The sequence below is a fragment of the Miniopterus schreibersii genome (assembly GCF_964146895.1).
Source record: "Miniopterus schreibersii genome assembly, chromosome: 3".
In the NCBI taxonomy this organism is placed as follows: Eukaryota; Metazoa; Chordata; class Mammalia; order Chiroptera; family Miniopteridae; genus Miniopterus; species Miniopterus schreibersii.
Genome location: NC_138103.1, coordinates 5365650 through 5390645, shown reverse-complemented (window position 1 = coordinate 5390645; position 24996 = coordinate 5365650). Strand labels below are relative to the sequence as shown.

At 51.2% G+C, this 24996-nt stretch overlaps 1 protein-coding gene across 2 annotated transcripts; it reads left to right on the top strand.

Annotated features, from left to right (window-relative positions):
* Positions 1-13583: 13583 nt before the first annotated feature.
* LOC308554338 (post-GPI attachment to proteins factor 6-like) lies at positions 13584-22540 on the top strand. 2 transcript variants are annotated; one of them, XM_081131523.1, is made up of 13 exons: positions 13584-13732; positions 16923-17100; positions 17180-17372; positions 17717-17811; positions 18015-18283; positions 18378-18697; positions 19068-19158; positions 19239-19362; positions 19805-19941; positions 20656-20834; positions 20903-21049; positions 21658-21774; positions 22127-22540. In XM_081131523.1, the coding sequence occupies exons 1-13, from the start codon at positions 13621-13623 to the stop codon at positions 22421-22423; spliced, it is 2259 nt and encodes a 752-aa protein (XP_080987649.1). In that variant the 5' UTR covers positions 13584-13620; the 3' UTR covers positions 22424-22540. The 2 variants fall into 2 exon arrangements, with proteins under 2 accessions (XP_080987649.1, XP_080987648.1); XM_081131522.1 differs by having other exon boundaries at positions 17684-17811.
* Positions 22541-24996: the final 2456 nt, after the last annotated feature.

The following is a 24996-nucleotide window of genomic DNA, read 5'->3' as shown; positions in this document are numbered from 1 at the left end:
TCAGGGATATTAGCCTGTAGTTCTCTTTCTTTGTAGTTTCTTTACCTGGTTTTGGAATTAGTATAATGCTGGCCTCATAAAAAGAGCTTGGAAATGTTCCTTCCTCTTGGATTTTTTTGGGCTAGTTTGAGGAGGACAGGTGCTAGTTCTACTTTGAACATTTGGTAAAACTCTGTTGTGAATCTACCCAGCCCAGGGCTTTTGTTTGCTGGGAGTTTTTTGATTACTGCTTTAATTTCATCAGTTCTTATCAGCCTATTCAGGTATTGTGATTCTTCCTGACTTGAGTTTTAGAAGATTGTATTTTTCTAGGAATTTGTTCATTTCGTCCAGGTTGTCCAGTTTGTTGGCATATAGTTGTTCCTGGTATTTTCTTATGATCCTCTGTATTTCTGTGGTGTCATTTGTTACTTCGCCTCTTTCATTTCTGATTTATTTATCTGGGTCCTCTCATTTTGTTTCTTGATGAGCCTAGCTAAATGTTCATCAATCTTATTTATCTTTTCAAAGAATCAGCTCTTGGTTTCATTGATCTTTTCTATTGTTTTTTTTTAGTCTCTATGTATTTATTTCTGCTCTAATCTTTATTATTTCCTTCCTACTACTTCCTCTGGGCTTTTCGTGTTGTAGGGTTAGATTGTTTATTTGAGCTTCTTCGTGTTTCTTGAGGTACGCCTGCAATGCTATGAACTTTCCTCTCAGGACTGCTTTTGCTGTGTGTCCCATAGATTTGGGCTTGTTGTGTGTTCATTTTCATTTGTTTTCTGGAAGTTTTTGACTTCTTTCTTGATCTCATTGATAACCCATTCATTGTTTAATAACATGCTATTTAGCCTTCATGTGTTTGAGTGTTTTTGAGGGGTTTTATTGCAAATGATTTCTAGTTTCGTGCCATTGTGATCTGAGAAGATGCTTGATATGATTTCAGTCTCTTTGAATTTCTTAAGGCTTACTTTGTGTCCTAACATATGCTCTATCATTGAGAATTACTCATGTGCGCTTGGAAAGAATGTATATTCAGTCACTTTGGGGTGAAATGTGTAAATATCAATTAGATCCAACTGATGTCGTGTGTCACTTAAGGCCACTGATTTTTTGCCTGGAAGATCTATCCAGTGATATCAGTGTGGCGTTAAAGCCCCCTACTATGATTGTATTGCTTTCTATCTCTCCCTTAAAATTAATCAAGAGTTTATATATATACGTGCATATTTAGGTGCTTCTGTATTGGTTGCATATGCTAACAAGGGTTATATATTCTTGTTGGATTGATCCCTTTAGCATTATGTAGTGATCTTCTTTGTCTTTTGTTATGGCCTTTGTTCTGAAGTCTACTTTGTAAGCTATGAGTATTGCTAACCCTGCTTATATTTTGTTTCCATTTTCATGGAATAGTTTTTTCCATCCCTTCACTTTCAGTCTGTATGAATCTGTTATTCTAACCTGGGTCTCTTGTAGACAGCATATATACAGGTCATGTTTTCTTATCCATTTAGGTACCCAGTGTCTTTTGATTAGAGCATTTAGTCCATTTACATTTAAAGTTATTGATAGGTACTTTTTTGCCATTGTTTTCTTTATGCCTTTGTTCCTCTCTCACACACATTTTCTTCTTAAAGCAGCCTCTTGACCATTTCTTGCAATGTTGGTTTTGGTGGTAATAAACTCTTTTAGCCTTTTCTTGGTCTGGGAAGCTCTTTATTTTGCCATCAGTTTTAAATGATAGCTTTGCTGGATAGAGTAGTCTTGGATTCGGTCCCTTGCTTTTCATTACTTTGTATACTTCATGCCATTCCCTTCTAGCATGAAGTGTTTCTATTGAGAAATCAGCTGACAGTCTAATGGGAGCTCCCTTTTAGGTAACTTTCTGTTTCTCTCTTGCTGCCTTTATGATTCTTTCTTTGTCTTTAACATTTGCCATTTTAATTATAATGTGTCTTGGTGTGGGCCTTTTGTGGTTCATCTCGATTGGGACTCTGTTTCCTGAACTTGTGTGACTTTTTCCTTCACCAGATTAAGGAAGTTTTCTGTCATTATTTCTTCAAACAGGTTCTCTATTCTTTGCTCAGGTTCTTCTCCTTCTGGCATCCCTGTGATGTGAATGTTGTTATGTTTCATGTTGTCCCAAAGCTCCCTTAAACTATCCTCCTGCTTTTTAATTCTTTTTTCTAATCGCTGCTCTTCTTGGGTGTTCTTTTCTATCTTATCTTCTAATTCGCTGATTCGGTCCTCAGCTTCTTGAGGTCTACTGTTCATTCCTTCCCAGGTATTCTTTATTTCAGCTATGTCATTCTTTATTTCCAATTGGTGCTTATTCATGGTTTCTCTATCTTTTTTCATAGTGATGTTGCTTACCCTAAGTTCCTTGTAGTTTTCATTAAGTTCCTTGTAGTTCTCACAGAGTTGTTTGAGCACCTTTATAACCATTACTTTGAACTCTATATCTGATAAATCGCTTGCCTCCATTTCATTTAGATACTTTTCTGGTGATTCTTCCTTCTCTTTCATTTGGGAGTTGTTTCTATGTCTCCCCATTTTTGCTGTCTTTTTGTGTTTGTTTCTATGTATTAGAACTGCCGTCTTCATGGGGTGGCCTTATGTAGAAAGTGTCTTGAGGACCTAGTGGTGGGGACTTTTGATCTCCTGAGCTGGATGTCTAGGAATGTCCCTTGTGTGGGTTAATGAGCTCTTCTGTTGTAATTGGGTCTTGACCTTCTATATCTGGCCCATTGTCCTTGTTCTGCTCATGTCTGTCTAACTGCCTACCACACAACTGTTACTGGACAGGGACCAGGCCTAGACCAGGTCTGTCTTGGGCCAGCCTATAGTGTGTGGGTTCTTGACTTCATGCAGGAAAGACTTTATAGTATGAGTCCAGATTATTTTGAGAGTACGTTTATTAAAGCTGGGGACAGTGAAACAAGGAAGGGCCTAGGATAGAAGAAGCAACAGGAGAGAGACTAGGTGGGCCTGCTTTGGTTCTCTAGGAACATTATGGGAAAGAAGTGAGCCAAGGTGAGGCTGTTGTCAGCTCACTGGAGAGTCAGAGAAAAGGGGGCCTTGGGGACAGGTTTAGGGGGTAGCCTGAGACTAGCCACTGCTGCCCATTGCTCCCCTGGTTGCAAGTCTCCTGGGATCTCTTAGAGTTTAGGATATGCAGGTCCGTGGGGGAAGAAGAGGGAGAATGGAAAGGCAAGGGTGTGTTGCTGGGAAGGAGAGTGCATGCTGGGTCCTTCTGCTTGAGGGTTTTAAAGACTGGGAGTCTAGGGGAGGTCTGACGGGGAGGATCTCAATAGAATATTCAACAGTTTTTCCAGGTGTATCCTTTCAGAGCTGTGATCTTCACTGATTGGTCGGTGCCTGGGGTCATTAGTCATTGCAGATGATCCTAGTGTATCCCATCTCCTGAATGGCTTTGCTGCTTTTCTGGGCCTGGAGCTGAAATACAACTAAGGCCTAAATGTTATCACTAGGGAGCAAAGGTCAGGGTAGGGTCCGAACTGACCCAGGGGAGGGTCCGAACCAAACTACATGACCAGTGATATGCCAGGGGTGGAAAGGCCACCCTGGGGGCGAAGTTCAGCACTGGTTTTGCCTGTTGCTAGGTACCTGGGGCTTTCTGCCCTGGTGACCTTCTATATCTGGCTGTAAATTGCTCAGCCAGTTTGTTCAGCTTTCTGTCTCAGTTTCCCCATTCCACTTGTCCTGGCTTACTAACCTGTCTCACAACTACAAACACCTCTGCAGCCAACACCCTTGTGTCCATCCTGAGGTCATTGTGTTTTCTATTACATCTTAATGTTGCGACAGTGACCTTCAAAAAGCTGGAGAGTTCACATTCTCATCAGCAAAGTGTAAGGTGCCCCATCCTGAGAGGGCTACCTGTGCTGCATTTGACAAGGTGTCTTGTTTTAATTTGTTTTAAAATAAGTGCAATTGAGCAGTTTCATATGTTGCATGTCATTTGCCTCTTTTATCATCTTCTGTAAACTGCCTTTATATATATAGTGTCAATTTTTCTTTTGGGTCTTTTTTCAATGTGTAAATTTCCTTTCTATTTTAGGTATATTAATCCTTTATGCATAGCACACATTTTCTCCCATCTGCCTTTTGACTTAATTGATGAATTTTATCCTGCTTTTTACTTTCATATTTATACTTATATAACATTTTTTAAATGTAGTCAAATAAGTAACTTTTCCTTCATAGTTTCCTGTCCATCTTGCTTAAAATATTTTTTCCCATCTCTGTATTCTAAGAGATGTGTTTTAAGTTCCCTTTTAAACATTTTAATCATTTTATTCCTGGCAGTTGACCATCTGATCTAGCTGGAATTTTTTTTCTGTATGTTGTAAGATAGAATACAGAGCTGTGTACATGCAGAAGCCTCTAGACAGAGCCAGTTGGTCACTGGGCCTCAGTTTCCCATCTTGGAAATGAAGCCCCTCAAGATGGGTTCTAGGGTTCTTTCCATTGCTAATGCTGTTACACAGCAGAGATCTCCGGACTCCAGTCTAGTGCTCCTAGTCATCTACAAGTTAACCAGCCCCTTAGATGGAGCAATGGGCTTGGGGGTATCTGCTGCTTCCCCTCCTACCTGGTAGGGAATTTGGGCACAGGGACCTTACGCTGAGGTGGCACACTCAGGGGAAGCCCTTGGAGTAATGGGGGCTGGTGAAGGGCCTCTGAACCCAGCCTGGGGCAGGGGATGGGTCTTGGATTGAACAGTCTTGAGTGCTGACCACAGCTGCTGTCCCCAGAATAAATGGGTCAGCATAGTGCACTAAAACCATAGCTCAGCAAAACCTAGAACTGATCTCTGTCCCTTTACATTCAGAACAGCAGAAGTTCTCCACCCACCCCTCCCTTGCAGGGCTGCCAGGGGTGAGGAGGGCCCATGCAGGATTCCAAAGGACCAAAGGGTCTCTTTAGTGAACACCTCTGACTTCCTCCCTAGGCCTCCACTCTCCACCTTCCTTCACTAGCCTTCAATGGCCTTGGGCTTGGTGGGTCAGCTTCTCCTTTCTCCCTCTAGTGAACCCTCACCACCATCCCCCACTCAGTATAAAATTCAAAAGGTACAAATAGGTATAGCAATGCCCCCCTCCACCATCAGTAGCCACCTGGTTCCCTCCTCCACAGTAAACCTGTGCCCTTGCTGCTGACACTTTCAGTCATCCTATGCTTTGAAACATGCAAATAAAATGGTTTTGTTGTTGTTTTGTTTAAATTTCCTTCAAAGTGGTAGCTTTCTGAACACAATGTTCTGCCCTTTCTTTTTCTGAGCTAAAGCTAAACCTGTAGATCATTTCCAACCAGTGCACAGAGCTTCCCAGGTTCCTTCTGCAGTTGCACTATGTTATAATAGTGTTTGAGTCATGGTATGGGCATCCATGAATCTAATTCCCCATCTCCTCATGATCAAGATCTGGGTAAACTTCTGTGAATGTCTCCATAGGGAAAATGCACAGTGGTGGAATAACTGGGGCAAGGTTACATACTCAGAGTCCAGGGACTCACTAAACATAGAAAGTGTGTTGGCTCATAATCTCACCCTTCAGGTTTGAGCAAACTTTCTGATTATGACAGATTTGTTAGGTGAAAGGGAAAAAAAAAGGCCTCTGGGAGCTTTTTAATTTGGCTTCAAAATTCTAAGGATGGAGGTTGGAGCTTGTTCCTGTTTATTTGTATTTCCTTTCCAGGAATATTCTCGATTATTTCATATCAGAGGATGGATTTGTAGGAGCTCTTTATTATGAATCTTACTAAGACTGGCTCTTTGTAATGTTAGGGGCAGAAATATTAATCATGCTCTGTTAACCATGATTTTTAGCTATAATTATAAGAAATATTAATCATGCTCTGTTAACCATGATTGTTCTGTTCTGATTAGAGAAAGCACATTCTAACCTGGCTGAGAGTTGTATGCCCCAGACATTCAAATGTGGCACATTCTCCTTAACTGCTTAACATCATGGAAAGATTAACAACCTTGTTGCAGAAACAAAGGGGTCCCCGAGGTGCCCCACCCTTTTGCAACCCCCAGCCCACATTTCCTGTAACTATTATACCCATTCTTATTCCTTTTGCCCACTTCCCCATGTACTCTCTGTCTTTGTACCTGATATAAAGAACTAGCAAATGGGGGGCAGGTAGAGCAGATTTTATGTGGACAAATCCTGCTGCTCTCTCTCATCCTGCAGCATTATTGGAATAAGTGCTCATATATGATTCAACCTTGTCTCTGCTTGATTGGCTCAAGTAGTCACAGGCAGCCCAGACTCATTGTGTCCGGCTTCATATTCTGGCAACCATGAAGGGGTGACAAGCAGGGAACATCTCTTGAGTGAGTACCAGGGATCCCACTGGCTGCCTGGACTGGGAGTTCCTAGAGCTGAAATCAGGATTTTTTTTTTTTTTTACTTTCAGTTCCACCAGGAATTTTCCTGAGGAGTCTCACTCTGAGCCCCAGCGATTCCAATCCTTTCGCTTAAGCTGAATCAAGCACTCCTGTATGATATGAGAAACATTTGCTGCCTCTCCTTTGGTCTTCTTTGTAAGGCATGGGAAGAATTTACTGTGTGTGGCACAGGAGGCATTTACTGCCTCTCATATGAGCAAGCCTGATCAGGTCCAAGTGGCAAGAGCCCCCAGCAGTCCTTGCCTGGTCTCTGAGCCCTTAGTCTGATCCACTCTGCTTCAGTGGATTTTTTTTAAACGCAGGGCATTCTGGGGTTTCTATGGCTGGACAGATAAGAAGCTGGTGTAAACCCCTTGTCTGTGGGTTGTGTGTGTCTGTAAATATTGTACGTAAGAGTGTCTCTGTTGATTGTTGTTTTATGTCTCTTTGCTGTTTGGTTTAATTTGTTTAAAGATGAGGGCATATCCCACTTTGCTGGGGGGACCCAGTTTCTTGTGGAGGCTGAACCTGTGGCAAGGATTGCAGGAACTTCCCAACAGCTGCTGAGGGTTTTTATTTTTTATCTCAGGGCCCCTCCCTGCTCTCCCTCTCAAGGCATCAGCCATCAGAAATGCTCAGCTAGTGAGAGTTTTGTCTGTCTGTAATGCAACTTTGGTTACGGATATTTCTTGTTTCCTTTCTTATCTTTTGGGGACTCAGTTTCCTCTTCACAGTGTTATGAACACAGGGAATCCTCTGTCTGCAGTTTGGGCTTTGTGCCACTCAAACCGAAGGTCATTTGCTGTGCCGCGTTAGTGTGAGATAAGATTCTAAGGCTAATGTCCCAGTCCCTCCCCTTGAGAGCGCTCACTTACTTACTTTACAGGTTGTTTTGTATCTGTTTTGAAATAGGATAAGATCTCTTCTTATATGCAAGATTTCACGTTGTTACATTCTACTCAGAAAGAAAAATGTGGGAGAAAAACCTTCTAAACCCTTCAAGTTTTTCTCCCAGAAGGGCCTGACCTGCAGAAGTGTGCTCAGGCAGGCTCAGAAGTGGCAGCGGGGCCACACCCACTCTATATCCGGGAAGGGGAACAGTACTTCCACATTAAAGCCACTGGAGGCCCAGGAGTTACAAAATTTACCAAGAAAATGCCTTGGAAAATAATAATTGGCTTTAAAATCTCATAAAGTTCTTAAGCCATAGTAAATAGATATTAACTAAACTGAAGAGTTTTTGATAAGGCTTTTCAGTAATAATTATATCTAAACAGTTTTCCAAAGTCTTTGGTAACTTAAGACTTTGGAGTTTTGCTGGGTTAAATAGTAAAAATTATTAAATGTCTAGGTCTTTTGAAATAACAGGAAAATGAGATATTAATCTGAATTTGCCTACTTTTGGCTTCTTATTACAGAGAATCTAGAGGATGGACTTGACTCTGTTAATGAATACGTCTTGTATTTTATTTGAAATATATGTCTTAAAAATGTGAATGTATTGCTAATCTGAGGAATACTAATTACTTTCTTGTCACCAAAAGGTCAAGGTCTCTAAGAATTAAGAATTCTAATTAAGTTGGAAAGAAATCATATGGTTTTGGTAATATAAAATTGAAAACAGGTGGTTCTAAAGTTGGTTATTTCTGAATGAGTTAAGGGAAAACACTGGAAGGGACTAGGAAAATTGCAGAGGGTACATGCAAGTTGAAAAAATTATATGATGGGAAGAAGCAAAAAGAAACATACAAGTAAACTGAAAAATGCATTTAATTAGATAAATGAATCTAAAGTAAACTAATGCAGAATTTGTATGGTCCTTTTCCAGTCTGTTAAAGGGCAAAAAGTTTTCCCTGTATTTGCCTAGAAAGCAAAGGTTCTATATATTATTGAAATGGTTATACGTTATGTTATGTTGATCAGGTACTTGATTACTTTAAAAAGCCATCTTCTTCAATGTGAGAACTGAAGTTTTGTCAGACTATGTTTGTGTTTAATGTCTTTTGTTGTCACTTTGAATGAATAAATAATTTAATACTATTTCATACTAATAATAATGATATACGACCTTTTGGTCAAATAAGTTTGACAACCTACCCAGGTTTGAATTTTAAGAAACTTTTTCTTGGCCTAGAATTGGCTTTAGGTCATTCCAATAGGCCCTGAAATGCCTCCAGAATTTGTTTTTGCTCCTTATGATGGAAAAGCATATATTTAAGATACATGGGAAGCTTTGTCAAATAAAGAAATAATAACTGTGTACTATTTATATATACATATTATCAAAATAGATGTTCTGGAGATTACATAATCTCCAGGAGTCTATAAATTCTGATATGCTTCCATTTATAACTATAATTATTATTATGGAATATTGTGTTTTGCAGAAAGGACAGGATTCCATGTTAATTACAGTATAATAAAATCCATAACCATGTCATTTTGAATTTCCTCTTGTGATTTAGAGATAGTGCCTGTTTTGTTACATAGCATTTGCAAAAATATTATATCTGAGGGATCCATGGAGAGGACTCTGGCTTAGTTTAAGTTACATGTCTCTGAGAATAAATTTTCAGATCATTCCCTTCAAACTAGATGAAAATTATTAGAACTTTATAGAGTATCTGGATTTATGGAAGTACTGGCAAGAAAAATCAGGAGAAACAAAAATTGATTATGGGACTGAATGACTTGAAAATAAGTATAGTTTTTATAATCTTTTGTTAAAAGTATTGTGGTTTTTTTGCCCTAGCTGGTTTGGCTCAGTGGATAGAGTGTCAGCCTGTGGACTGACGGGTCCTGGGTTTGATTCTGGCCAAGGGCATGTACCCAGGTTGCAGGCTCGATCCTTGGCCCTGGTGGGGGCTCATGTGGGAGGCAACCAATTGATGTGTCTCTATCACATTGAAGTTCCCCCCTCTTTCTCTCTCTCTCTCTTTCTCTCCTCCTTCCTCCACTCTCTCTGAAAAGCAATGGAAAAAATATCCTCAGGTGAGGATTTTTTAAAAAAAAGTATTGCTGATTTTTAATCTTTTTCTTTTTCAGATACAGTCAAACCTCAGTTTTCAAATGTCTCCCATCTCGAACAATTCGGTTCTTGGTCAAGTTGTTCACAGAAAAACTATCACAGTTTTTGACCTGACAACCCTTTCATGCTGATACCTCAGTAGGACAAAAAGCGTCTCTCAGGCAACAAAGGAGAGGATGCCTTTGTCGCCGGTGAAATTGACATTTAACACAACTTTGAAACATAAAGAGGCCATCAAGAGTGCTAATGTTGCTAAGGGTGTGAAAGAAACAAGGATCACAGGCAATTGAAGAGGTAGAAAAATTGCTGTTGATTTGGATAAATGAAAAGCAGTTAGCAGGTGACAGCATTTCAGAGGCAGTGATATGTGAACAAACAAAGATGCCGCATGCTGTCCTGAAAGACATCCCTGGAATGAGTGCTGAAAGTGATTCATTTAAGGCTACTAGGTTCCATAAATTTAAAAAGTGTTTATTTATATATTAAACAGTACTTTAGACAGGTACTGTATATAAGAAAGGTTAAAACAGGGCATCATTTGTAGGTCCGGAATGGATTAATTCAATTTACAGTATTTCTAATGGGAAAAAATGATTCAGTTTTCAAAAGAATTGCTTCTTGAACAGCCTTCTGGAATTAAGTTCGAGAACCAAGATTCCACTGTTTAAGGAAACATTTTTAAAGCAATTTAGTAAATTATATATTTTTCTCCCTACCCGATCCCTCCAGAATTTTCAATGAGTGAGTCATGGTAGTATGTTTCTTTGCATATTCAATAAGAATTGAATTCCATTCCAATTGTGGTTTTATTAACCAAGACTTTGACTGGAATGTCATGTCTAAGAGAGAGACATTCCTGGCTCTGGATGTCACCAGAAAGCCTTAAGAATATGGATTGTTCTGATCATTTCACCCTCCCTTATAGTACTGGACATACTCAGCTGCCCGCTGGTGGGTTTCTGACATGTGGGGTAACTGTTTACTCATATATCCCCGCCAGCAGCATTGGGGGGCCTTGCTCCTTAGGACAACTGACCATCTTTATGCCCCAGGAACAACATCACAGGGTCCAAACCTAAAGACTTTCTCACGGCCGTGGCACCGGATGGCAGTGGAGCCCTGCTGAACATCCTGCTTTAACCATTTCTGTTACGCCAGTAATGGTAGCTCCCTTAATGCAGAAGGCCAGCTGGCTTGTCGCGTGGTAAAAGCCCGGAATGCCGCTTCCAGGGCTACACATGGGGTAAAGCAAGAGCTGAGCCAGGTCAGGGAGGCAGTTCTAGGGAATCGAGCAGCAATAGATTATTTGCTGTTGCAGCATAACCATGGTTGTGAAGAGTTGAAGGTACTGTGCTATTTTAATCTTTCTGACAATTCTCAGTTGATAGAAAACAACATTCAACAAATTAGAGAAACCATCTCCAAAGTAAAACAACAACAAGGATTTTTTGGATATGACTTATCCAAGTTAATCTCCTGGCTACCCAACCTGTCTGGGTTGCAAGATTCTTTTTAATTTTTCTTCTGTTTATTTTTTTGTAGTCTGCTTGCTGCCGCATTCAGTGTCTTCCTCTTTTCAGATCCTAAATTCACTGTATTCCATCCCCACAAACTGCTTTCAAGGCAGAAGCAAATACAGTCCAGCAGGATGAGACTTTTCACCTAAAACTAATCTCATAGATATGAGATGATAGAAATAGCAGTGGGGTGCCCGGCCGGCATGGCTCAGCGGTTGAGCATCGACCTATGATCCAGGAGATCAAGGTTCGATTCCCGGTTGGGGCAATGCCCAAGTTTCATCCAGGAGGCAGCCGGTCAATGACTCACTCATCATTGATGTTTCTATCTCTCTCTGCATCTCCCCTCCTCTCTCTGAAATCAATAAAGATATATTTAAAATAAATATTTTTTAAAAAGAAAAAATAAATAGCAGTGGGAAGTGTTAGGGGCAGAAATATTAATCAGGCTCTGTTAACCATGATTTTAGCTATAGTTATAAGCAATACTAATCATGCTCTGTTGACTGTGATTGTTCTGTTCTGATTAGAGAAAGCACATTTTAACCTGGCTGAGAATTGTACGCCCTGGGACATTCAAAATGCAATCCATTCTCCTTAACTGCCTATCCTCATGGAAAGATTAACAACCTTGTTGCAGAAACAAAGGCGTCCCGGAGATGCCCTACCCCTTTGCAACCCCCAATCTGCAATTCCAGTAACCATGATACCCATTCTAATTCCTTTCGCCCACTTCCCCATGTACTCTTTGTCCTTCTACCCAATATAAGCAGCTGGCTTTTGGGGGGGGGGGGGGAAGCATATTTTCGTGGATGACCTCCTGTTCTCCCCTACTGCTGGCTGGCATTACTGGAATAAATGCTCATATATAACTCAACCCTGTCTCTGCTTAATTGGCTCCAGCAGTGACAGGCAGCCCGGACCCACTGTTATTTTTTGTTATTTTACTTCACTTAGTTTCACTATGCAGAAAACACTGAATTTTCACCAAGTCAAATTTTCCAGTCTTGCCTCTAAAGACTTCTAAGTTTGAGGCCATATTTAGAAATGCCTTTGCTTCCCCAAGGCTCTAAAATCTTATCCAAATTTTCTTCTAGTCCCTAATCGTTTCCTACTTACGCTTAAATCCTTAGAGTTTGGGATCCCAGTGTAAAGGGTGAGGAGTTAGTCCCACTCACCGGTGTGAAATTCCCGCATGTCCACTGTGGATGGCAAGGGGCCACAGACTAAACGTGACGAGCTCAGGGGAGGCCTGTCGGCAGCCTTATAAACTCAGAGACCTCAGATAACCACAAAGGATGGTCTGAAATGGAAACTTTTTAACTAAAAGCAGTTTATGGTGGGTAGTCCTGTCATAGACTCATTTTCCCTGACAAGTCAGTGTTACCTGAACTGAGCCTGTTGCTGTCATTTTGCATCTACAATATAACAGATCTTTGGAATGTCAGAGTAATTTTCCTTTTTCCCGACCCCTCAGAGCACAGGCGCCGCTGCGTGACCACAGAGGCCCTCACAGTTGAGTTAATTATTTGTAACTCTCCTGCACCCTCCTGTGTAAGGAGCGTGTGCCTGCAGTTTTACTGCCCGCCCCGTCCCAGAGGCTTCCCTCCCCGTGGGCTTTCTCCCGCTCCCTAATCTGTCGCTGACGGGTTTGATGTAACCCGCTGGCATCTCCCTCTGTTGACTGTCATGCATAAGACAAGCAGCGAAACTGCCATTCTCCGGAGCGTTACCTCGACCCGCGGAAATCCTGCTTTCTGGACACTGTCCACAGTCGGGTTCAAGCAAACTCTCAAAAATCCTTCACAGGTGTGAGTGTTTCTCAAGAGGACAACAGAGGCCTTTCACCTTCCACGTGTTGTTTGTTTTTCACGCGCTCGCTGGGAGCGGCGCGCTGGCGGGGCAGCGGGAGCCCAGGTCTCGGGGTGCCCCGCACCCCAGCGCTGGCCAGGCAGACGGGCGCGGGACTCCCGGACGGGCGCGCTCTGCGCTAGCGCCCCTGCGCGGCCAGCCCCGCGACTCCGGGAACCCACAAACACTCCCGTCCTGGGGGAACCCCCGGCGCCTCCAGGAAGCATCTGGCCTCCGATCATCCTCCGAGGCCCGGGCTCTCTTTCCGGGTCTAATCCACGGTCCAAGTTTCCACCTCCCGCCCGGACCTGGCGAACCGCCCGCGCTCCCTCCATCCCGCCCGCACCCGCCCTCCTGGGCGCGGCCCCTCAGTCCGCGAGCTCCCCCCCACCTCCCCGTGCCCACCTTCCGTGCCCCCGCGGGCCCAGGGCGGCGAGCGCTCCCCCTTCCCCCGCCCCCGGCCGGCTCGCCGCCTCCTGCGCCCCTCCTGCGCCCCACCCCCGCGTCGCTCCTGACCCCACATAGCCGGTGACTCGGCATCGCCCCCGCCCCGCGTCGCCCCCCCCCCGCGCCCTCCTTCGAATCCCCGCCCTTGGGTCCGCGCCCCCGGCCTTGGGGCCCGCTGCCCGCCTCCCGGCGCCCGGCGGGGCGGGGCCTCGCCGGCGGAAGTGCCCGGGGCGCGGTGTCTGGGACCGGCCGCGGCGATGGGGGCCCCGGGCGGCTGGCGCGGCGCGGCCCGCAGAGGCGGCTGGGGCTGCCCCGGCGGCGGCGGGCGCGGGCGGCCGGGGGCGCGGTGCGAGTAGCGCGAGGCCGAGCGCGGAGCTATGGGCCGGCCTGGGACCGGGGCGCGGGGCGCGGCGGCGGCGGTGGGGCCGCTGGTGCTGCTCCTGCTCGCTCGGGCCCCTCGGGCCGCCGCCCGCGACAGCGCTGAGAGCGGTGAGCGAGCGGGGACGGCGGGCGCCATCGGGGGCACGAGCTTGGGGGGGGCGGGGGGCGGGGCCGGGATTGTGACTCAACCGGGGGCACCTGCGCGCTCACCTGGCGCTGGCTCAGTGCAAAGCCCCCGCCCCGGGTTGGGGGTCCGGTCAGTCCCTGCGTGTGCGAGCGGTCGGGGCGTAAAGGACGCGCTCGACCCCCCTGTCCCCAGGGCGGGGCTCGGCCAGGCGGCCCCGCGGAGCGCGCCCTCCGCCCCCCCCCCCCCCGCCTCTTTCCTCCCGGTTCTGGCCCCGCGGGACCGTCGCGCTCTGGGACGTGGGGGGGGGTCCAGGAGACTCAGCTGGGACTGCGGTTGCGAGGCCGCTGAAAGGGTTACGCAGCGTGGTCACAGTGTGATCACCGCCTGTCTGGGAGACGGGGCAGAGTTGAGAGAAAGTTGCATAGACCCTGGAGCAGGGGCCCAGGTGGGTGTCCTGTTTCCACCCCTGCCACCGTGACCGCCAAGCCCAGTGCAGTCCCTTTCGACAGCTGGCTTTGCTTCCTGGAGGAACTTCCCGGTGGCCCTGAGGAGCCCGGTGGGCGAGGGTCCTCGGTTCCGAGGAAATGGGAACTTAGTGGTGTTGGTGAACTTGCTTCCTTCCATTTGCGTTTCTGCACCCATGAGAGACCCCAACTTTCAGTGACCCAAGACGGTGGCCAGACCAGGAGGTGCTGCCCATCAGGGTTCTGCCTGGGTCTTGGGGGTGTCGAGTAGCTCCCCTGACTCCTGTGCCTGGGATTCCTAGGGGGCCCTGTGGCCAGGCTGACAGGGGCCTGGGACTAGCTCCCCTTGATTTTCTGCTCCTAGCCCCTCCTTTTCGGAAATCTTGCTCCTCCAAGCTCCTGTTTCTTTGGGGACTGTGCCTTTGGTTTCTGAGCTTGAGATGAAAGGCGGTTTCCTGGAGATGGCTCCTGATTAAGTGGCTCCATTGGATACTGCCACCCTTACTTTCCCCTTTTCTCCATCCTGGGGGGTGGAGTGGGATGAGGGGTCACCGGGCGGTTTATGGAGATGGAAAGCTGGGGCAGCCCCTCACCTCCCAGGCCTGCTGGGGGGCAAGCAGCAGTGTAGCCCTGGCTTCTGGAAACAGTGGGTGTGCAGGGCTCTGCACCAAATGCCAGTCCTGGGTGTGGGACAGGGCACTCTCATTCAGGTTCCCAGGACAGGCTCAGGGATTTTCTGTCTTCCCCCAAACCCTGTGTCCTTGGAGGGGGCTGTGGGGCAGGGCAGGGGTACATGTGTCCCCTGCTCCCTGTTATCAGAGATGTGATTCCCACATCTGGCTCAGAGGATATGTTCACCAAGATAACAGTGTGAGCATTTTGGGCAGGGAGATGAAACTCAGAGCTTTGGGGGGGGGGGGGGGGGTGCTGGAGGGGCTGTGTAGCCCTGGGAGTGGGGACCACTGGGCTTTAGGATGACCTTGAGCATGTCTCTCATCTCTTGTGCACCTGCTGAAACTTCACCAGCTTGGTTCCAGGTGCCCTCAGGCTGGTACTCTAGGGCTGACAAGGCCAGAAGGCCTTGCCTCTCAGGGAACTGCACAGTGCCACATGACCTTCCCTGCAACATTCCCTTTGGGGCCCCATCCAGAGGCTGGGTGCCTGGCTGACTGTTTCCCTAAGGCCTCATGGTTCTGAGGTGGGAGTGGGGAGCTAGCCTGCCTCACCTCCCAGCATTTAGATTTTTTTGGCCCTTATGTTATCCTAGGGGCTGCAGGAGCCTCAGGAGAAAGTTTGTGTTAGTCCAGCGGCTCCTACCCTCCTCAGGCCACAGCCTGGTGAGTGGGACCTGGTGGCCAGCAGACACCTGCGAAGCCTGGAGTGTGTCCCACGTAGAGCCTAGCCCCTCATGTTGGGCTCCTCTGGAGCTCAGACTGGTTCTGCAAGTGTGTTTTCTCAAGGTTCCTCTATCTGAGGGTCAGGAAGCTGGCAGGAGAGCCAGCTGCTCACCTGGCTCCCTTACCTGCTTACCTGGCTCACACTGAAGGGGCCCAGGGCCTGCTGCTGGGGTTGTGTGAGCCAGCAACTCTCCTAGCAGGGCAGAGGGAGGCACCCCAGCTTGCTGGAGAGTGAGGCTGCCCTCTGCTGTGTCCACAGAGTATTTCTTCCAGAAGCACTTTACCATCCATTAACCTTGGAGGGAGGGCACCAAAGGGAGGCGCTGTTCACCTGGGCCAAATCTTGAGGAAACTGGGACCCAGAGAGGGGAAGGGACACCCAAAGTCACACGGGTCACAAGATCCCTGCCATCCATCTCAGGCATCATGTAGCCGGCCTCCAGGCCTGGTCTTCCACCCATGGGAATGCAGAGGGTACCTATTCTGTGGGAGCCCAATAGGGAGGGTCTGGGTGGGCACCCTCACCCACTCATGGGGCAGGTGATTACACTGTAGGACCTGGACACATGCTCTCATGGAGGTTGTGCCCTAGTCAGTGGACACTCCAGGAGGGGCCTAATGCAGGTAGGGCCTACACCTCAGGGCTGAGTCTCTGAAGATCCTCAGAGCTGGTCCAGGAAATGCTGATATGACGGAGTGAGCAGTGAGAGCAAATTTTTGGAGTGTGTAGAGGAAGGAGTGGGGGTGGGGGCAGGCACAGAAGTGGGGGACTGAGAGTCACTGCAGGGACTGGGGCACAAGGAGCCCCAAGTGAGGCCGTGGGTAGTCTGTCTGCCATGAGCCCTGCCTCATCCCTGTGCCACTCTGCATGGGCACATGCCCATGGGAAATGGGAGCCAGCTGTCCCCTGGTCCCCACAGCTGGCCAGGCTTCTAGCCTGGAGTCCCCTCAATCCCAGAGTCTCTGTTTGCCACCTCTCTGGGTGAGGTGACTCAGGCTTTGGTCCAGCAGTGTCCCAAGTCGTCATGGGCCTGAGCAGGTGGCCAGCCTTCAGACTTGAACTCCCTCACCTGTCAAGTGGGACCAGTTGCCAGAGACAGCTGCCAGGGGCTGGAGGGGGATAGTAACCTTTGCCAAGGTCAAAGTTGGAGTGCCAGGCATTCCAGGGGCTCTAGACCAGCCCACCATGGCTTCCCTCACCCTTTTTCTCTGGGCCATGCCAGGGCAGAAGGGCCTCTGAATCCCTCTGTCTGCCCCCAGCGTGGAGGCGGGGCACCCCTGGGCTGGCTGACAGTGCCTTCTTCCCGCAGACATCAGGCTGGTGTCTGAGCAGTTCTCACAGTCCCCGCAGAAGTTGTCTTTCTACAGCTGGTATGGCAGCGCCAGGCTCTTCCACTTCCGAGTGCCCCCGGACACCGTACTGCTGCGCTGGCTGCTGCAAGTGTCCCAGGGTGGCGGCCCCACGTGTGCAAACGAGGAAATCACTGTGTAGGTGCCTGCCCGTCTGCCTGCCCGAGCCCAGCCCGGCGCCCACACCTGATGCCTGCCCTGCTATCCCCTCCTCCAGGTACTTCCGCTACGGTGCCCCTCCTGTCATCAACCCACTGGGTACCAGCTTCCCTCCCAACACCACTGTACAGCCCTCCTTCCTCATCAAGATGCTGCAGAGCAACGCCTCCATCAACATCTCCCACCCAGCACCTGGGGACTGGTTTGTGGCTGCCCACCTGCCCCCCGCAACCCAGAAGATTGAGGTGAAGGTGAGGGCTCTACTCTCCAGGGATGGAGGGGCAGGTCACATCTGTGCAGGAATGGCTGGCCCCTGTTATTTTCCTCCTCAGGGCAGACCTTATTGAGGCTCTGCTGCAGCCCTGCCTCCCCACCATCCCCTGCCCTGCCCATGGCTCTCTGATCATGCCCTCCTACCCTCCCGCCCCCACCAGGCCTGGTCTCTCTGCTCCGGCCCTGCTCACGCCCCTCCACCCCCACCCCCCCCACACACCTGGGCTTTCTGCTCCTGCCCCATCCCATGTCTACGAAGCCCCTCCCCCGCCTCTTATTCTCTTTCTAGGGCTTTATTCCCACCTGTGCCTACATCTTCCAGCCTGACATGCTGGTCATGCGGGTACTCAAGGTCTCCATCCTGGAGCCTGATACACCCTTTTCCCAGACCCTCCTCTCGCACCCCAGCTACCTCAAGTGAGTGGAGGGTCTTGGAGGGAGGCCCAGCCTCTGGGTTTAAAGGGGTGGGTGGTACCACTGTCCTCACTTTGGGTGAGAAAGGTGGGGTTCTGGGTCTTGGGGTCATGCTGGGAAGTGAGGCCACCACCCTGAGTGTGAGCAATGAAGGGAGGTCCTTGGAAGCCACAGAGCCTGAGCGAGGCCATCCCCCTTGGCTGCAGAATCTTCGTCCCCGAGTACACGCAGGAGCTGCAGCTGGAGCTGCAGGACTGTGTGTCCAATGGGAGCCTAGGCTGCCCCGTGCACCTCACTGTGGGCTCAACTACCCTGCCCAGCAACTTTCAGAAGGTGCTCACCTGCACTGGCTCCACCCAGGCCTGCCGCCTGCTATTGCCCTCGCCACCCTGGAACCATTGGTTGCAAGTGACAGCTAAGAGCCTGGCAGGGCCCCATGTATTGGTGGCTTTCAGAGCTATAGCTGCTCTCACAGGTGGGCTGCATGGGGAGGCAGGATGGGGGTGGCTCTGCCCCATGCCTTCAATACCCAGCCCTTTCTCCAACTGAGCCCCTTGTCCTCCTGACAGCCTGCAGGCCTGGGATTGTAAACTTCCAGCATCTTCTACAGAACAGTCCAAACCAGAGCTGCAATGCCTCCGCTGGTCTGCTGACCCCAAGCCCTGGCTACCAAGACCTTGGCAGGAGCAGCAGTGAGGGTGGTGGCCCCTTCTGCCTCATGAGCTACCGGGTCTTGCGGGAAGACATGGACGTGATGTCTGTGCACTTCAGGCCCCTAGACAAGGTCTCAGTGCTGGTGCAGTCCGACATGCCTTCGGTGATGCAGCTGTACCTTAACACGGGCATGGACAGTGGGGGCTCCCTCACCATTTCCCTGTGGGCCAACAAGGTACTTTCATCTGTGAGCGCCTCATGGCCCCGCTCAGCTCAGGACTTAGACCCTCCCAGGCTGAGTGGTGCTGCTTAGGCCTCCCTGCACGGACTTTATTTATCATGGAAACTGGGTTGGGGTGGCCTTTCAGGCAACAGGGTGACCCCGAAAGGCATTTGGCAGAAAGAGAGGCCTGTTTTAGAGGTCCCTGTCAGCGGATCCAGGGCTGTGCCTGAGGAAATGGGGCTTTGAGTGAGATCAGAGGCTGGGTGTCACCGGGCCTGGAGGAGAAGGGTCCTGAGTGGGCCCTGGGCCAGTGGGAGTCACAAAGAGCACCCAGTGTCAGACTGGGAACTTAGGGCTAACCCTGCACGGCCGCCCTTTTCAGAGTGTGATTTCCAACAACACCTTGGTAATGGTCTGCGTGAACGCTGCCTCACCCTTCCTCAGCTTCAACACGTCGCTCAACTGCACCACAGGTATGGGCAGGAGCATCTGGCTAAGTGGCCCCGCAGCCCCTCCGGCCACCTCTTACCAGGCCTTGCTGCTCCTCCCGCAGCCTTCTTCCAGGGACATCCCCTGTCTTTGAGCACCTTGTCTCGCAAGGCCAACCTGATCATCCCCTACCCAGAGACAGACAACTGGTACCTCTCTCTGCAGCTTGTGTGCCCTCAGAGTCCTGAGTAAGTAAACTTGGGGGCTAGGGTGGGAGCCACCCAGAGCTGCTGGGTGGCTGAATCATTGCATTCAGGACCATGATTGGGCTGCCTGCATCTGAGTTTGAAAGTAACTCAGCTTCCTATAAATCACACAGGGTAAGTTGCCTTCCAGGAGTTATGAAGGACTTCCCTCCTCCACCTGGCCACCCCTCCTCAGGCAGCCCTGGGAGCCAGGACACAGGGAAGGGGACTGGTTCAGGACAGCCCTAGACAGACTGGGATGCAGTGTCGTGCGAAGGGGAAGGGGCATCTTGGCTTCTGCAGATCTCATGGCTTCTGTCCTCCGGGGCTCAGAGCCTGGGGGCCTCAGTTCTGGGTTCATGTGTCCAAGAGCCTGACTAGAGCACTGGCAGGGACTGGCCAGCAGACCTTGGCAGCCAGTCTTCCTGTGGCCCCTTCCTCTCAGGGAGTGTGAGAAGGCCTCAGTCCTTGTGGAGACCACCTTGTCTTTGGTGCCCTGCTTGAATGACTGTGGACCATACGGCCAGTGTCTCCTACTACGCAGATATGGCTACCTGTATGCGGGCTGCAGCTGCAAAGCAGGTGAGGGCCAGGCCTGGGTGCCTCCAGACACTCCTGTCTTTGACTGCCTAGCCCTGTGCCTTCCTCTAGGAGCCATCCCAATCTGCCAAGGCTGGAGAGTACCCTTGCAGAGCAAGGGCAAATGCCTTATCCCCTCTGGCCACATACCTCCAATCCCCCACACACGCACAGAAAGGCACCCCCAGAGGCGGTCCTGCCTCCTGACTTTGGCCTCTCCTGCCCACATCTGCCCACACATGTGTCCCATACCTGCCCCACACCTTCCTACCTTTGTATACCTGTCCTATACTTACCCCACACCTGTCCTATACTTGCCCTATACCTGTCCCATACCTGCCCTTACCTGTCCACACTTGTCCCATTCATCTTCCCCACACCTGCCCATACATGCCACACACCTGCCCCATACCTGTCCCATATCTGCCTCACATCTGCCCCACACATCCCTACACCTGCCTCACACCTCTTTACACCTGCCCCTGCCTGCCTCATAGCTGCCTGCCCCTGCCCACACTAGCTTATACCTACCCACACATGCCCCACACATGCCCCACACATACCCTTACCCATACCTGTCCTAGCCTGCTCCGAGGTGAGAAAGGGCCTTCTCTGCAGGGCTTTGGGTGAGGGTGGGCCCTGACGTTCAGCAGTGCCTCCCCCACAAGCCTGGCCTCAGCTGACCACCCTCAGCCCCTCACATTGCGTTGGCCCCAGGCTGGCGTGGGTGGAGCTGCACGGACAACAGCACAGCCCAGACCCTGGCCCAGCAGAGGGTGGCCACGCTCCTACTCACCCTCAGCAACCTCATGTTCCTGGCTCCCATCACCCTCTCCGTGCACCGCTGCCTCCTCGTGGAGGCCTCCGTCTACGCCTACACCATGTTCTTCTCCACGGTAGGCTCCCCTGCTCCCCTGGGGATGGTGGGGAGGTCTGGGCCCCCTCTCACTGCCCTGCCCCGCAGTTCTATCATGCCTGCGACCAGCCCGGGGAGGCGGTGCTGTGCATCCTCAACTATGACACACTGCAGTACTGCGACTTCCTGGGCTCTGGAGTGTCCATCTGGGTCACCGTCCTCTCCATGGCGCGGCTAAAGGCAGCCCTGAAATATGTGAGTAACCTCCTGACACCCAGGTCTGGGCTCTGAGGGAGCGGAGGCCCTTGCATGCTGAGGGAGAGACCAGAAGGAGGTTCAGCTGCTGCCATTAGAAACCTCCTATCTTTTGTAATGACCAGTCTTCCACTAGAAGAGGCCTCTGCCAGCTGGAAGGGACTGTGCTGGCTGCTTGGAGGATTCCAGGAAAGGACAGTGAAAGATAGGGTTAGGCAAGGACCTTCCCAGCCCACTTTTCTCCCAAGGCTCTTACAGAGAGGAGGCCCGGAGCCCCCACCCCAGGCCAGACCTCCTGCTTCTGGAGTTCCCGGATTTTAGGGCTTTTTCTGTCACAGCCAGGCATGGCTGATGGAGACATGTGACCCAGTGCCCTGCCTGGCTAATCTGTGCCTTAGGATGAATCAGAGGAGTGTTGCCTCCCTCCCTGCCAGCGGAGCAGAACAGTGTGCCCGCAGCTCCAAGGGGGTGGTTGGAGGTGCTGGGGGGCAGTGAGATGATAGGATAACTAGCAGGTCCAGGCCACATGCTCCTGCTGGACCTTGTGCCATCACGACAACCCTGGCCTCGGGCTCCTATGACCCTGTGGTTGTTTCTGTCTTGTTCAGGTCCTGCTTCTACTGGGCACACTGGTGTTTGCCATGTCCTTGCAGCTGGACCGCAGGGGCGCCTGGAACATGATAGGGCCTTGTCTCTTTGCCCTCGTGATCATGGTCACCATGTGGGTAAGGAGCTCTTGCCCAGACCCCCTCTCCTGGCAATTGGAATAAGAGAGCGTTGGCTCCCCACAGACCCCCACTCTGGGAGAAGAGAGACTGGCCACTGATTCTGGCCATGTTGCTGTCCTGAGTCTGAGTCCTCCATATTTGCTGTGGGCTGCCAATGGCATTTACAGGGCCCTGTGTGGCTTCATGCCGAGGCCTGGGCCTGAGGACCCATCAAGTCTCTGTACCCTTGAGCCCCTTCCAAGTATCGCACATCCATGGTCCTGCTACCCAGATTGGGGCGGGGGGGGGGGGGGGCTGGGAACTACAGCTGCAGCCCCTGTGCCAATGCTCTCATGATGGTTCTCTCCAGGTATATCGCTGTGGACACCGGCGTCACTGCTACCCTTCCTCCTGGCAACGCTGGGTCTTCTACCTCCTGCCTGGCATCTCCATGGCCGCTATGGCCATTGCCATTTACACTTCCATGATGACCAGTGACAACTATTACTATACCCACAGTATCTGGCATATACTGCTGGCGGGGAGCACAGCATTCCTGCTGCCACCATCTGACAAGCACACTGAGCCCTGGGCCTGCTCACAGAAGCTCAACTGCCACTATCAGATCTGCAAGAACCACCGGGAGGAGCTGTACACGGTGACATGATGCAGCCAACTCAGGGACACCCACAGCTTTGATGATGACCTCTCCAGCCATGGGCAGGGCCAAGGGAGAGGGACCCTGTCCAGATGGATTTCCAACTGAATAAAATTGCTCTGCGCATCCATTTGCTTCCTTCTCCAGAGGAGAGGACCACACCCCCCAGTTCCCTAGTGCCTGCTGGCTGCCAGCTGACCCCATCCCTCTGCAAGTCCCAGCTGCTATCTGCAGTGGCCCCTGGGGCCAGGGCCTGGCTGCCTGGAAACCACAGGTACCATTCGGGGGCAGGCTCTGTGTTCTGCTGGCCTGGGGACAGTTGGAGATGTGGAGAAAGATTCCCCCATCACCCTGTTCCCCTACGAGGCTGTGATGTGAGACGCAGGGAGGCAGAGGAGGCTTGAGCCCACCTCCCACCTGCCGCCAAGACTGCTGAGGCTGGGAGCTGTGCCCCTGAATGCCAGTCTATCTTGGGTATAGGGATGCCATAGTTGCCTTAGGGAGAGGTGACTATGACCATTAGAGAGCTGATGGGCACTGGGGAACATAGGATGCAGCCGCCACTAGTGGTGGCATGGGAAAGGCTGGCTTCTGGCTGTGGTACCCTGCCCTTCCCCTCCCTTTGGTTCTCAGCTTTGAAGCTCAGACTCCTGAGAAGAGCTTCCTGGGGAGGAGGCGGCTGAGCTGCTCTTTGGGTGCCAGCAACACAGGGCACACCCTGCCCCAACTGTGTGTCCCCACTCTTCCCCTGGATTCCTGGGCACTTGTCTGGGGATCACCCTCTTGAGTTGCTGTTAGGAGTAGAGGTGATGGATGCCACCCTGTACTGGCCCAAGCATGTGTTTGGGGAGGGGTTGCTAGGGCCACCTGGCCCAGCCTTTCGTCCTCCTCTGTAGGGGAAGCAGGGTAAGGGGTGCTGATTGCCAAGGCAAGAGCACAGGAGGCTGCTGTCTGTATGAGGGGTGTGGACATGGGAAGCTGGAGTCACTGAGGTCCAGGGTCAGGGCCCTGGGGCTTCCTTTTTGGGTCCTGTCCAGGGTGTGGCCTCCCCCACTTCCAGTCACCCTGCATTTGGTCGCAGTAGCATTTTCTAGGCTTATAAAGGGGAAAATAATAGGCGCAGTGTGTTTTTTTGGGGGGGGGGGGTAAAACATTTTAAGACATTAAGCTATTTTTATGTAGCTCTGATTTCACTGCGATTGGTGAATTTAATATCCTACTGTTATATTTCAAGGCAAAGAGTTTTTACATTGTTTTTTTGCGCTCTCTCTGGGAGGAAAGGAGATAGGGCGGAGGATGGCACGCCCTGTCCCCTGGGCTGCTGCTCGGAAAATCGGCAGCACTTGATGACAGTGCCCTGAGCTGCAGCTGTCGTCACCCGAGTTTCCCACGGTTCCTAAGGGCGGGGAAGTGGGAGGGCTAGGGACTGACGGACGGGCCCCGCAGCCAGTCAGTGGCGGGCGGAGAGCTAGTGGCCGCAGCACGACTTCCGGGCGCGGGGCGCGGGGGGCTCCAGGGTCCGCGGTGGTCGGTCTCGAGCTGGTACCTCGCAAAGAAAGAGCCCAGGTCGGGGCCTCGTTAGCGCGGGGTGCGAGGCCGGGGTGCGGGTCGCCGCACGGGAGCCCGGGGTCTTTGCCTCCCGCTGGCTGGCCCGATGCGGGTGCGCGATTCCCGGCGCTCCCATGGGAGCGGCTCCGGCCGTGGGGCGCCTCTGCCCCGCCTGCCCCCGCCCGCCCCCCGCTTCTTGGAGGAGGCGCGGCCGCCGCTCCTGTGCCCTGCGGGCCGCACGGGGCCAAGCTCAAGATCCACCCGGAAAACGGGCAGCGGGGGCGCGTGGAGGACGTGCCCTTTCCCTCCCCGTCCCGAGAGTCCCAGGGGGGCGCTGGGGCGGCGGGGGCTGATCGACCAGGTGGGCGAGCAGGGCAGGCGTCAGGGGGACTTCCCGGGGCTTTGCCGCTCTGGACACCGTGCTGGGCTCCGGAGGAACCTGGAGAGCAAAAGGGAGATCGACCAGCCTGAGATAGGCTGGCCCGTATCGGGAACAGCAAGTGCAGAGGCCCAGGGGTGTGGCCCAGATCAGGTGTAAGGACGGGGAGGCCTGTGTGTTGAGAGCAGGTGGGGGAGGGAGGCTTGCAGTCGCCTGTCCGCTTGACTCACCATAGTTTGCTTCTGTCACTTGCCCTGACACAAGGCTGGCACTACCACCTCCTCATTGCACTTTGGAAGACTGAGATTCCCACCTGGGGGCAGGTCTCCTGAGTCTGCGTCCAGCACCTGCTGCCTCTGGTGGTAAACCCGAGGGATTGCTGAGCCTTCTGGGGGAGGCCTCCCAGGCTGGCGCCTCCCTTTGCCCTCTTTGCCCCTGGTGTGGAATGTGATGACTCGTGAACCATGGAGTTATGATTGTATGTGTAGTGTGTCTGGGTCACACACCAGCAACCTCAGCAAAGCCTGGGATGCCAGGCTGGCTGGGGACCAGCTGACTTCTGCACGGTCAACCAGGTCTACATCCTGAGTCTTCTCCCCGGGCCCCACTTGGGTCTGTCAGGAGGAGCAGTGACACTCATGCGGACTCTTGCTCT

Bases quoted from the DNA above. Each gene is read 5' to 3' on its own strand.
- LOC308554338 (XM_081131522.1), top strand. From the start codon at position 13,621: ATGGGCCGGCCTGGGACCGGGGCGCGGGGCGCGGCGGCGGCGGTGGGG. The intron at 17,373-17,683 runs GTGAGGGCTCTA...TTCTCTTTCTAG, and splicing joins CCCAGAAGATTGAGGTGAAG to GGCTTTATTCCCACCTGTGC. The intron at 20,835-20,902 runs GTAGGCTCCCCT...CCTGCCCCGCAG, and splicing joins ACACCATGTTCTTCTCCACG to TTCTATCATGCCTGCGACCA.